The 14274-nt window shown below is 35.2% G+C and overlaps 2 protein-coding genes across 3 annotated transcripts; one reads left to right on the top strand and one right to left on the bottom strand.

Annotated features, from left to right (window-relative positions):
- The first annotated feature begins 3903 nt into the window (after positions 1 to 3903).
- Positions 3904 to 8492, top strand: LOC125579068 (AP2-like ethylene-responsive transcription factor AIL6). The gene is made up of 9 exons (XM_048742425.1): positions 3904 to 4293; positions 4378 to 4541; positions 4902 to 5577; positions 5764 to 5846; positions 7183 to 7191; positions 7281 to 7369; positions 7447 to 7520; positions 7591 to 7718; positions 7799 to 8492. The coding sequence occupies exons 2-9, from the start codon at positions 4400 to 4402 to the stop codon at positions 8320 to 8322; spliced, it is 1725 nt and encodes a 574-aa protein (XP_048598382.1). The 5' UTR covers positions 3904 to 4293; positions 4378 to 4399; the 3' UTR covers positions 8323 to 8492.
- A 166-nt stretch (positions 8493 to 8658) lies between these two features.
- LOC106435321 (receptor-like cytosolic serine/threonine-protein kinase RBK1) lies at positions 8659 to 11907 on the bottom strand. 2 transcript variants are annotated; one of them, XM_048742426.1, is made up of 8 exons: positions 11245 to 11907; positions 10497 to 10976; positions 10161 to 10418; positions 9930 to 10084; positions 9609 to 9688; positions 9389 to 9527; positions 9152 to 9301; positions 8659 to 9066 (listed from the first exon to the last, which is right to left on the bottom strand). In XM_048742426.1, exons 1-8 carry the CDS (start codon positions 11291 to 11293, stop codon positions 8902 to 8904), a joined length of 1476 nt encoding a protein of 491 aa, XP_048598383.1. In that variant the 5' UTR covers positions 11294 to 11907; the 3' UTR covers positions 8659 to 8901. The 2 variants fall into 2 exon arrangements, with proteins under 2 accessions (XP_048598383.1, XP_048598384.1); XM_048742427.1 differs by having other exon boundaries at positions 11209 to 11837.
- Positions 11908 to 14274: the final 2367 nt, after the last annotated feature.

The following is a 14274-nucleotide window of genomic DNA, read 5'->3' as shown; positions in this document are numbered from 1 at the left end:
TATTCTTCATCTCGACGTATTGTGTACAGTTTTTCGCAAATAGGAATTTTCAACATACGTAGATATTTGTTTTAGAATAAGGGGGATCGGGTAGATATCTGTTTAGATGCTGTATTTAACTTATTTATTTTACTAACAATATATTAAAAATCGAGTGTCGAAGATATTTGAGGTTTAATAAAGTGGAAGTATAGGATTCGAAATGCCGTAGATTATTAAATATTGAGACATCAAAACCCTAATCACGTGCCTTAATTGCTGGACCTTCCTTTTTCTCCTTAAACAAATATTTGTATTTGTTTCGTTTTTAACAGAGGAAACCCGCCTCCTCATTTGGCGGATGGTCCCCCACAAGCCTTTTCTTTTTGCTTCTTGATCTCTCAACTTCTTCATAAATCATATTTTAACTACGTATTCCAGTTAAAGTTTTTAATTTTATAGTACTTAGCTCTGGTCTTGTGGATGGGTTTAAGAAATAATAATATTTATAATAAATTATCTATGCAAGAAAATGTTTCTAAACCGGCCCAATATAATTTTACCAGGGATTTGACCGGATTATTTTGACCCAAAAGGTATAGCTAGTATTTGATCTTTTAAAATTAGAGAATTTGTACTCCCTACACACCACTTTTCCACTATTTGCACTCCATACCCTATATCCCTTCAATTTTATTCCCCCCAACATTACCATTTTCCCCCCATTCAATGATATCTCACCTTTGTTAGTATATTTAGCTAATTTACTCTTAAAATTATCACTTGGCCTCCTACTCTATTACCCGCTTGAATTTTAAAATACCATACTATTTTTATTTCATAAATGTAAAGTGCGACTCATGAGAGGCTCTCACATAAATTAAAATATTACTCTTGTATAATGTTTTAGATGTCATATAATACAAGAAATGTGACTATCAGTGTTTTGAAACCCGATCTGGACCCGCGGTTGAACCGGTAAATCCGGTGACCCAGAAAAAATTTGGTTTGGATTTTGTGAAAAACCCAATATTTAGAAACCCGCAAAAATCCGCAAAAACCCGGTAAAACCCGGAACCCTATACCGGTTGAACTATTGGTCGACCCAATAAATAATTTTTTACTTCTTTTTAGTTTTTAATTATGTTTTTAGATTATGTTTTATTTTCTAAGTTTCTAATTAAGAAGTTAGGTACTGACAAAAAAAAAGAATTTACGTTTATTTTTTTCAGTTTTATATTTGTGTTTTTTAGATTTTGATGAAGATTTCACTATGTTACCTAAAGAAAATAAAGTGAACGATGGTAGAGAGAACCAAATTTATTGATGTGATTTGGTGTTAGTTTATTTCCGTTATTGATAATTTCTTACAATGATCTTTTACTTTTGGTTTATTTTGTATTTGTAGTTCAATTTATTATTCACATTAGGCATCTAAATATTTAAATATTTATCAATTTTATGTTTAGATTTATTTTAGATGTCATAACTCTTACGCTGTTAGGGAAAATTTTAAATAGTCTAAACTATTTTTTTGATATTTTGTATGTCAAATGAAAATAAAAATATAAAAACTAAAGTTAAGTATTTTCTAAATATTTTTAAACATAAAATATATACATATCCAACCTATTATTTTATGTTTTAAAAAAATTTAGAAAATATTAAAATTTAGTTTCTATATTTTTATTTACAAAACTGATATATTATTATATAATAAAAATAATTCATTTATCAACCCACGGTTCACCCGCGGTCGAACCAGTGATCCAGCAACCCGGTAAGTCGTCCGGTTCAGTGTCCAGGTCAGGTTTAAAAACATTGGTGACTATGTAACTTTATTTTGTCGCCACACAATGTAACCTATATTTGCCTTTTTCAATATCACTCTACAGAGTTCAAACCAAATGATTTAGTAAACATTTTATACCTACCTCTTAGCTAAATCAGGGGGTTTTCTTATATGATAATATATGAATTGTTATGTATAACTATGGTGGATGTCAGAGGCGTGCCTACGGTGTATTCAAAAAGACATTCGTCTTAGGCCTCCGATTAATATGATTTTTTTTAGGGTCTCAAAATTCAAAATAATTTATAATCTAATGATTTAGACTTATTTTTTAAAAACTCTTTCCACATAGTAGACTAACCAACTTTCTGAATTCATGTATTTTTTTTTCTTATATGACATAATATATCATAAATTTATTCTTTTACAGCGTTATATTTGTGTATTTGGTAAAAGCGATATATCATATTACAAAATTGTTTTTATTATAGTTGTAATAAGTTTATTTTTAAAATTTGCCTTAGGCCCCTAAAACTCTTGGCACGGTACTGGATGTAAATGAATGTAAAAAGGAAAAGATAACCTGAATTTGAAATATTAGATAAAGAGGGTTACACTATAAATAAAAAACGTTGCCGAGTAGAAAAGTTAAGAACCCGACCCGAAAGAGCAAAATCCGGTTGGGTGGGTTGAAAAAAAGTGGGGCATGGGAGAAGAAATGGTCCCAATGCATGCATGACAAGTGGAAACAGCTAGTGGTTTACTTTGTTTCGGAGTAAAGGTTAATTGGTAAATTAATTAGGCCAATTAATTTATCATCTCCAATAGGGGTGGGCGTTCGGGTACCCGTTCGGGTTCGGATCGGGTATTTCGGATTTTCGGGTATTTCGGTATAGAGGTGTAGAACCCGTTCGGGTATTTCTATACTTCGGGTCGGGTTCGAGTATTTTTAGTTCGGATTCGGTTATTTCGGATCGGGTTCGGATATTTAGATTTTGAAAAAAAAATTAAATTTTTCATTTCTTAAATTTATTGTATTTAAAAATATAAATTTTACTTAACTTCTTTTTATTTTTAATAGATTAAATGGTTAATAGATTTAGACATAACATTTTAAAACTAAAACTGCATTAATTTAATAATTGTTTTAAAATTTTGGATGTAACTTTTTGTTAATTTTTGAAATAAAAAAATTTGACATGCTTTTTAAGTGAGTAGCAAATCATTTTTTCCGGAATTGTATGTATATCATATGAACTTAAAGTATGTGTATTATTAATATAATTATTTTATATAAAATGAGATATGTAAACTAGAAATATAAGGTTAATTATACATATGTTCGGTTATCTTCGGATATCCATTCGGGTTAGGATATTATCCATTCGGGTTCGGGTATCCAATCTCTCCTAATTCAATACCCGTTCAGGTATTTTGTTACTTCGGTTCGGATTTCGGTTCGGGTTTTTCGGATCGGGTTCGGGTGCCACTTCGGATATCGGGTAAAGTGCCCACCCCTAATCTCCAACATCTTTTGCAACCTTCTTCTGGCCAAAATTTCTCCTCCGTAGTTCTATTCACATGAAAATGTTAGAATGTTAATAACTTAATATTAACAAATCCATTTCTTTATCTACAATTTAGTTATTTTTCAGAATATAATGTGTCGGATTTTATAACCAAAAGGAAACATATCGTTGTACAATTTTACTAGTTCTGGTGTTCCCGCGATAAACATTTTGACATTATTATTGTTTTGGAATACTATTATTTGTCTGTTTGTTAACTGAAAAATAAGTGACATTTGTAAAAATAGATCTCATTTTTTGCTGCCGACCAAAGAAAATGTTATCACTTATTTCTTGTGTTTGTATGTATGAAAACGCTTGGTATAAAAACCTTCGCTAGCAGACAGTCAAAGTTGTAAAAATTGAAATACATGCAAACAAAATTTATGTAACCGGTCATAACAAAATTGAACTAACTGATACATCATAATTCATAAGAGAAGAGAGTTTTAACCTTTTCAATAATCGGTAAAAAAAAATTCAAAACAAGAAAAAGTTAAAGCTAAAATCGCTCTCTCTCAAAAATCTCCTCCGGTATTACGCCGGGCGACACAGAAGAAACCGCTCTACTTTTTTAACTCTCTCTCTCTCCTATCTCTCTACATGCACATTCTCTCTCTCTCTCTACTGCAAAATGTATTATTATTTTTATGATTAAAGGGAAACGATTTCCTTCTCTCCCTTTCTTTTATAAGTACACGTCTGAGACGTTCCTTAAAGAGCTTCTGCATCTGCTTCCATCTTCATTTAAAAAAAAAATCTCAGACAACTGTTTACATGCATTTGCTTCCTTGATTGATCTCCTTAAAGCTTCCAACTTATATTTCTTACATGCAATAGACAGATCTTCTGACATAAAAAAAACCTCGTGATTATCGTTTATATTCCATAGTCTTCTTCTCAACAACAAATGCAGAAGTTCTCTCAAAGCTCATTAGTGTAACGCTTGCTCAGGTTTGTATTTTAGAAAAGAAAAAAAAAGAAACAAACATTTTTCTGGGTTTCTTCTTAATTTTTTTTTAAAATCATTTTCCGCAGAATCACAAAAAAGGGAAAGTTGATGGCTCCGATGACGAACTGGTTAACGTTTTCTTTGTCACCAATGGAGATGTTGAGGTCATCTGATGATCAGTCTCAGTTTGTGTCCTATGACGCTTCTTCCGCCGCTTCCTCCTCTCCTTATCTCCTCGATAATTTCTATGGTAATAATATTTAACTTCTTTCTTTTTTATTTTCCTCTCTGTGCGGTACGACAAAACGAAACACGAATGATTGTAGTGTTTACAACAAAGTACAATGCCCTCTTGTTGTAAGTAATAGGCTTTAGTAACCGACTTCGTAGCTTTATTATCCTATAAACACCAAACCGAGTTGCTGAGCTCAGCCTCCCCTCGTGTTTCTCTCTGACTTTGTCTGTTTCCCGAGAAAGGCAAACAATTATTTTATAAAAAAATTAGATTTTTTCTTCTCTTATACGGAAAAATATAGACTTCTCGTGATCTTTGTTGTTTCATGATTTCATCTTCTTATTGTGGTGTGTTTGTGTATTGATTTTTAATAAGGCTGGACGAACCAAAAGCCTCAGGAGTTGTTTTTCAAAGAAGCAGCAGCAGCTTCGATGGCAGATTCAACAATCCTAACGACGTTCGTGGACTCACAAACTCATTCTCAGAGTCACATCCCAAAGCTGGAAGATTTTCTCGGTGGTGACGTGCGTTACTCCGACAACAGCCAAAGCGAAACACAAGACTCTTCTTCCCTCTCTCAAATCTACGATCCACGTCACCACCAAAACCAAAACCAAAACCAAACCGGGTTTTACTCTGATCACAACCCTGACTTCAACAAAACCATGGCCGGTTTTCAAACCGCCTTCTCGACTAACTCCGGTTCCGAAGTCGACGACTCTGCCTCCATAGCCCGGACTCATCTCGCCGGAGAGTATTTGGGACACGTGGTCGAATCCTCAGGTCCTGAGCTAGGTTTTCACGGTGGAGCTAGCACTGGAGGTGCTTTGTCGCTTGGAGTTAACATTAACAACGCTAATCACAGGACTAGTAATGATACTAATCAGATCACTGAGCATCATTACAATGTTGAAAGAATCAACAACAACAGTGAGAAGAGAGATTCTGAGAAGGAGAAGCCTGTTGTGACGGTGGAGACATCAGATTGTTCTAACAAGAAGGTCGCTGATACGTTCGGACAAAGGACTTCTATTTACAGAGGAGTTACAAGGTAAGTTCGAAATTAAGGACTTGTGTTTTTGATCAAAAAAAAAAGGACTTGTGTTTGTGATTAGGACATTTTAAAATGCTTATTAAAGTGAAGTATACATTACTTTGTGATTAGTCAAAAGACATTTATTAAAATCCTAATTTTTAAATGCGAAGTAAGTATTAATGTAAAATTTGATTGATGCAGACATAGATGGACGGGAAGATATGAAGCTCATCTATGGGATAATAGCTGTAGGAGAGAAGGTCAAGCCAGGAAAGGACGTCAAGGTATACATTTTTTTTTCTTTTTTAATTTGATTTCCATTTTACTATTACAAACTTTGTTGACATCATGAATTGCAAATTTGCAATCCGTGTGTTTATTTTGGTTTTTATCATATGTCGTTTAGGCCTTACGTTGTTCTTGTGAATCATTTCTTTAAGTGGGATTTTTAATAGGATTAGATTAAGAAGAGTGTGAACTATAGGACAAGAGTTTTGTCAAAGAAATTGAATGCAAAGATTCAAAAGAAGCTTTACCTTTTTTCCTTTTATTTTATTGATCTGTCTACATCTTTATATGATGATTAATGTTTTGTAACTTTGGGTATTTTCGTTTGTGAAAGTGAGCCAAAGTTTTTAACTTAGACAATAAATACTTTTGAGTCAGTACTTAGGCAAAAAAAGAGTCATCTATATAATATAGTTGTTGTTGATTTTTCATATATTTAGCAGAAGGGTGCCGCCATTTTGTTCCTTTGTCTTTTATTACATTTTCATTTCCTTTCAAAATTCTCTTATTTCACACTTACACCATACTAAAGCCTAAAAGGTACATAAGATGGGTCCCCATGGCATTGCCTATATGATGCAAACTCTGTCTCTTTGATTTGACATGTATATGGTCCCACTTTGACCCTCTATTCCCTTATTTCTCTTCACCTACATGCATTGTGTTAAAGCATATTTGATTTTGATGTTATGTAGGCTTTGTGATGTGAGACCATTGGACTATTTCCTTAGTCTTTAGCTTCATAGGGTTTAAAGTGAGGAGTACTTGGGTTAAACAGAGATTTGATTTTGAATCCCAAACATGATGTTTCTTACAGTGTGAAGAAAGATCAAGAATTTCAAATTAATAAATGAAAATTCAAAGTGTGTGTAGTGTTTCTGCTGTCCATAAGGTGTCAGATTGATTTATGTGTAGTGTTCACATCAGCAAAGCAAAGTCTGAACATTCTCAGTGGCTTTTGCTTTATTTTTAAATTTTGTTTTGCTTTGGGCTATACCAGTACCACCACCATCACAAGAGTGGGGATCTAGGGTTTGACCCCATCCAAAACTCTCTTTTTTTGTTTAATTTTTTTCAAATTTCTATCATTTTTACTTTCTGAATATCAGTAACCATTAAAAAATCTCAAACATGTTTGGTTGATAATTAATTTACCTTGAGCATTATCTTCTTGCATTCAGTTTCAAAAAAAAAAAAAAAAAAATTATCTTCTTGCATTAGAGAACAAGTGTTTGTATGTGTCAGAAGATCTTTGTTACATCTCGTTTAAGCAAAACTGATAATTTTTGCCTTTTCTTTGCATGGACCGCTGGCTTTTGCTTAAATCAACAGTATACTTGGGTAAGAGCAATCTCTCACTTAGTTCTTTACAGTGACAGTAAATAAATATTTTACATGTCTTTAATATAATTGTTTTGTGAATGATTCAGGTGGATATGACAAAGAAGATAAAGCAGCTCGAGCTTATGATTTAGCAGCTCTTAAATACTGGAATGCTGCTGCTACCACCAACTTTCCTGTAAACATCTTCTTTCTCTTCTTCTGGTTTATTCGGTTAATTGTTTTCTCTTTACTAATCCATTGTAATGAATCTAGATTGCTAATTACTCAAAAGAATTAGAAGAAATGAAGCACATGACCAAACTAGAGTTCATTGCTTCCCTTAGGAGGTAAGATCCCATAACCAGTTTACATAATGTTTAAAATAGTAACCATAAGGCTAAACCGGATATGATACAGGAAGAGTAGCGGATTCTCGAGAGGAGCTTCCATATACAGAGGTGTGACAAGGCATCATCAACAAGGACGTTGGCAAGCAAGGATTGGCCGTGTTGCCGGCAACAAAGATCTTTACCTCGGAACCTTTGGTAAGTCCAGTCAGTAAAGACTTCTGTCTGAAAGCTGTGGTTAGTTATTTAGTTAAGGTTCTGATGTTTGTTCGTTGTAGCAACGGAAGAGGAAGCGGCTGAGGCGTACGACATAGCAGCGATCAAATTCAGAGGAATAAACGCTGTAACCAACTTCGAGATGAACCGTTACGACGTTGAAGCCATCATGAAGAGTGCACTTCCCATTGGTGGTGCAGCAAAACGTCTTAAGCTCTCTTTGGAATCTGCTGCTTCAGCAGAGCAGAAACCAAACGTTGGTCATCATCAACAACAGCTCCACCATCTTCAGCAACAACAACAACAGCTTCAGCTTCAGTCATCTACCAATAACAGTAGCATTAACTTCGCTCTTTGTCCTAACTCGGATGTTCAGTCTCAGATGATTCCATGCGGAATCCCTTTTGACGCAGCTGCTCTTTACCATCATCAACAGCAACAACAACAGCAGAACTTCTTTCAGCATTTTCATGCAGCATCTGACTCGGCAGCGTCTAATAATAATAACTCCAACGTTCAAGGGTCAATGGGACTAATGGCGCCAAATGCAGCTGAGTTCTTCTTGTGGCCTAACCAGTCTTACTAGAATCAATCACGTCATGTGATTTGATGGAGTCCGTTTTTTTTTTTTAGTTTTTTAATGTCTTTTAAGGGATACATCTTCTTTCTCACTGCGCTAATGTTCAACTTCTTGATTCTGGCTAACTCATAAAGCTGACTAGAAGGATATGGAAAATCTCACTTGCGTCTCTGCTTCTTGTTTTCTTTCTTTCATTAATTGTTGTTTAGGCAGGAGTAGATGGGGTTAAAAGTTGAAGAATCGAAAACTTTTGGGGTTATTATTGTATCAAACGTAAACTCTATGTGTGACCAATTGGCTCGCTCTCTTTCTGTAGACTGATAAGAGACTAGCAATGGACTATTTTAACAAATTAACAACTCCTTGGGGGTTGAGGCTAAACAAAGTTAAGTAGAACAACATAGAAGACACATGTTGATGATATTCACAGTTTTGGTTGAGGAAATAAAAGAAGCAACCAATGGAGAATAATAAAAAAAAAAGCAAAAACTCAGTTAAGGAAAAGGCCAAAGAGAATAAGGGACTAAAGTGGGAGCATAAACACATTTGTTATTAGAGATTGAATTAAATTTGATTGTTTCTAACTCACTCCATCAGGAGTTGCCTGTGTCGGATGAGTTCGTTGAGGTATGAGGAGGAGGTGTGATCCTGTAGATCGCACGCGTTCGCAATCACCGCCCCTCCTTCACCTGGCTTCTGCTGCAGCTCTAGCTCAGCTGGGCTGTCTTCCCCACGCAACAGCTGCACCACCTGCACCAAGAACTCATATTAAAACCGGTACACAAGCCATGTGTAGTTGTTTTGGCTCAAGGTTAATTTGGTTGAGAAAGCATACCCGGGTCATGTCAGGTCGCATTGTGGCTATATGATGTATACACATTGAAGCTGTTAGCATCACTCGTTTCATCTCTGTTGGATCAAACTCATTTCCTAGCCGAGGATCCACAATGTCCTCAACGCTGTTCTTCTCCAGAAAAGGTTTTGCCTATGTATTATCACGAGAAAAGGTAAAACAACAATCACTTTTGATGATTCTGAATAGAGAGAGATTCAGATACATTATTATCATTACCCATGCAACGATGCTTTGTCTGCTGGCTGTATCAACAGCCCTACGACTGGTTATGATCTCTAGAAGCAACACACCAAAGGCAAACACATCGATCTTCTCATCAACAATGCCATGTATGAAGTATTCTGGAGCCATATACCTGAAGAAGCCAATGAAACCAGAGATCATCGAACCCTAAACTCTAAACCTCAAACAATGAAGGTTTTATATCTTTTTTTACCCGAATGTTCCTTCGATGGGAAACACAACATGATGATCCCAGTTCTCTGGAAGCCATTTTGCTAGTCCAAAATCCGAAATCTGAAACAAGATATATATGTATTCATGGTTCTGAATATCCAAACGGCAAAGTAGGATTTGAGATTTTGGAGGCTATAAACAATTTTTTTAAAGAATTTTAATGGAAAGAAAATATAGTTTGGAGGTCTACTATGCCTATATAAAACTTTAAAAAATTTAGAGATCAAGACCAATGTTTCACTCGGCTGTATCCAGATCCGGTCGGCCCTGGAAAGCAGATACTAATGTCATTAACATTTACCTGAGCATCGTAATCTCGGCTGAGTAATATGTTAGAAGCTTTGATGTCACGGTGAATGATCCGTCTAGGGCAAACATTGTGAAGATAACTTAGACCATCAGCTATACCTAGAGCCACTTTATACCTTATCTTCCACTCCAGACACTCTTCTGATCCTACAAAAGATCAAAGAGACAAAAGATCTCAGACATTGTCTGGAAAAAAAAAAGGTAGAAACAAGATTTTCAGTACCAAAGAGCTTTGTAGAGAGGCTGCCATGGGGAGCGTACTCAAGCACAAAATGCAAACCACGATCACTGCTGAAACCTCGAAGCCGCGCTGCGTTTGGGTGGTTTACATGTGCGATTATACCTAGCTCTGAGAGGAAATCACTCACTCTATCTTCTTCCTCCTTTGCGTGACTCATAAGTTTCTTGATCGCCACCGTCTCACCATCAGGCAACACCCCTTTGTATACCTCCGCATGTCCTCCCTTCCCAATCATATTCTCTAAACAAACAAAAACAAACCTATACATCAGAAACTAAGTCCAAATATGTTGAATAAAGGGTTTAGATGTGTCTTAACCAGGATTGAAATCATCGGTGGCTGCAGCGAGCTCTTCGTAGGTGAAGTTTCGCCACGAGGGTTTAGGCATAAAGAAACGTTCACAGGGGAAGCCATTCTCAGAGGGAGGGAAAGGGAACTTTGGTTGCTTGCGACGCAAGTTTTTACGAGTTAATTCGTAACTTGCGAGGAGAGGAATGACAGTGAATCTTCTTATGGACTTCTTCTTGATGGATTCAATCATTTTGTTCCATTGAAGACCACCATGGTAGGAAGACGAAACGATTTTATTAGGAGTATTCGAAAATGGAGACGATAATGATTCATGGTCAGGCGAGCAAGAGCTGCAAGTACTGTAATAAGTGCTGCTATTGTCTATGTCTGGATCCATCATTATTGTGATGCCAAGTACACCTGATGATGATGAACGTTCGAGGCCTAAGTCGTTCCTGTGAAGCTCTATCTCTTGTTCCTCTTTGCTTTCTTTCTTCTTCTCTGTCTCTGTTATGAGGGATACCAAACAAAAAAAGTGATTTCTAGTATCATGATGATGATGAAAATAACCTAATTAATTTTGTAAATTCCTCAGAGCACCACCCACCCATGAATTTAAATAAATGGAATTTTTTTTTTGTCATCAAGTTTTTTTTTTAACCCAGAAAACAAAATATGAAAGTAAATCAGTTTTTTTTTTCAGTTTCTTAACAGCCAAAAAAGCAAGGTTTAGGTTTACCTTCGACAGCCATAGCTCCAATGGTTTTTTATTTACCTTCTTCTTTCTCTGTGTTGCCCTCCAATAAGAGAGGAAGCCTTGGCATCAAGTTAAAAAAATTCCCAGAAGCATAAGAAATAAATCAAAGAAAAATATTGCATCTCTCTGAGGAAACAAGAAAACAGAGAGGTTTTATGAGAAACTTTTGTTTTGTTTTGTTTTGTTTGTTATCCTGAGAGAGATAAAATGCTATTCTTGGAAGAGTCAGAAAGTTGTAAGAGTCAGCTGTGCTGAGTGGAGATGATTTGGAATCTCTGCTATATTTATACAAATCCACCTACGCAATTCAACTTTTGTTTCTTTTTTTTTTACTTTCAACTGCAAGTCAATTCAAGTTCTGTTTTGTTGGTTTTTAATCTTTCACGTGCCTAAATTAATAGTTTTGAGGAAGAAGAAAGGATTAGAGATTGATGCCATGACTAATGCATTTACTATATATAAAAACGGACTCGACGGATGAAATATCTGGAGAATTTTCGACAAATAAATAAATAAGACACATCACCTTTGCTTGTGATCAACTTAAATATTTATTTTATTCAGATTGCATTTCACTCAAATTATATTCTCCCCCATATAGCTAATTTTGTGACGAAGAAATAAAAAAGCACATGTGAAATATGCACATTTTTATGGTTTTGTTTGCTTGCTTAGCAAACTTACTTTTCTTGCATTTCAGTATATTTATATGTTTTTAAATAGTTGAACTTTCGATTTGATGGTCTAGAATTTGTATGACGGCTTCACATTTTTTTTCCTTCTGGTATGGTTTTAAATGACGCACAATTAAAGATTAGAATTGGCAAATGGTCTAGGAGTTGTGTATGTAATGTATTTGCAAGTAATAGGAGTTGGCAAATCTTCGTTTTAAATTGACAAATGGTGAATGTGCTGTCGAATTATTTCTGCTTCGAATTTCTTGGCGCCATAAAGAAAGGAAACATATGGCAGACAAATTTGACTAACAAGTTAAGCCATCGATCATTTATTTTTTAAATGTGCAACCATGATCCTTTTTTTATTCACAAATAGCATCACTTTCATTCGGGCCACTATACGAAAAGCAAGCTTCTACTATATAATCTCTTGTAATTAAAAGATTTAAAAGTTGATGATATCATTCGTAATGATGGCTTTAATCTCTGGTGGTTTGAATAAATTGTCATTTTTCTCTCAATGTAACCACTAGTGTCATGTCTGACAACGTTTGAGACCCCCACCTCTAAACTTGTACCAATGAGACTGCGAATAATAAAGAAAAATTTCAGATGATTTCTAATTGATTACTACAAGATAGATTGATTAGGCGTGAATTGAGTCTTTTATCACCTAAAGGCATTAGCAATCAACCAACTTTCCGTGAGACAACTCAAGTGAAACCAAAAATCCTATTTTTAGTAATTATCTCTCTAAATTTTCCATAATAATCAATTCGAATATTGATAGTCCACAAGCAAAAGAAAACTTTGTTCTATTTTATTGATCATACGAATATCGATTGGTAATTTACTTACTCGTTTCTACTGTTTTGGTTATCTAAAAGTGAATTAGTGGTAAATTTTAGTCTTCTATAAAAACAAACAATCGCATGTAAGCATGAAGGGTTACTTAAAATGTGATAGTTGTTGAACTAAACCCGCTAATACCATAACTATTTCTCTCTCAACAAAGGTTATGTGTATGTATCTCTTTCCAAAAGAATTAAATCAAATGGCCACCAAACTCACCAATCTGAAGAATTTCAGTTAGAGAAGTCGGTTCAACCGATTTTCTGTTTGATAAATTACACTCAAATTAGTATGACATTTACACTAGATATTCTCTTATGATATGACATTTCAGTCAGGCAACTCCATGGTTCTTGAATTTTGTCAGTATACATTTCATTTAGAGATTGAAATAGTAAATAGTCAGCTTCAATTGTAGAAACTTCTTTCACAAGCAAAGAGTAACAGAAACAAGTACTATCGGTTACACAGACGCAAAATCACTAAAATATAACACACACACACACGACATAGATCTCCTCAACGACCAACTTGAGCACTTGAAAACGTTGCAATGGCACCACCAGAGCTCACCGACGTTCCAGTAGACGAGACATGATAAGTTGCAACAGGCATTTTAATAGGAAGATGAGGCAATGGTGCTTCAAGATTCAACACTTGGATGGCTTGTTTAATCGAAGGCCTCGCATTCCTATCATTTTGGCTGGAAATTAGTACACTTTTAGTATCTTTTGCTTAACTGATTCACTGGATTACTTATCACAGTAAAGGTTGATGTTGTTGATTCAGGGTACTGGTGGTTGCATAAGTGGGAGTGAGTGCATTTACATGGTGGTATTCCAGTATGGATCGATTGTCTTGTTTAATGTACGGGAACACGAGGTTGATGAGTATCTTAAAGTCGTGGAGAGGCATTCTTCTGGTTTGCTGTCTGAGATGAGAAAAGATGGTGAATTCAGTTCCACTCTCTTTTTGGATGAGCTGCTAAAAACTTATTAATGGTGCTGTGTTGTAACTTTGATATCTTTGGTTTCTTTAAAATTGCAGAGTATGAAGTAAGAGAGAATCCAGATCTGAACACCTGGATGCAAGGAGGACTGGACTACATCATGTTGAAGTTCCTGAACATTAATGGCATCAGAACCATCGGCAGTGTACTTGGCCAGAGTATAGCTCTGGATTACTATGGCCGGCAGGTAACGATGTCAGATCCTTATACATACTCCGGGATGTGAAAAATGAAGCCGTGAGTGATCAATTTTGTTTCTTTTTTATCACACCAACACAGCCTTTTGGGGTCCCAAAAGCTTATTTATTTTGGACAAGAGTGCCCATAAGATCTTTGAAAAATGAACAACTTGAGTCCATGCAAAAATAGTTCAAAGATAAAACCAAATGTCAATCACCAATGAAAGTCCCCACCCCCTCAATAATAAAAATAGGTCTCAAATTTGTAGAAATGGGCATGTGATGCCCTTCGCAACTCCTTAAGATAAATTAAAAAAAAAAACAAGAAAAA

The sequence above is a fragment of the Brassica napus genome, chromosome A10 (assembly GCF_020379485.1).
Source record: "Brassica napus cultivar Da-Ae chromosome A10, Da-Ae, whole genome shotgun sequence".
Classification (NCBI taxonomy): domain Eukaryota; kingdom Viridiplantae; phylum Streptophyta; class Magnoliopsida; order Brassicales; family Brassicaceae; genus Brassica; species Brassica napus.
The sequence above is the reverse complement of the archived record's forward strand: the minus strand, read 5'-3'. Positions and strand labels throughout refer to the sequence as shown.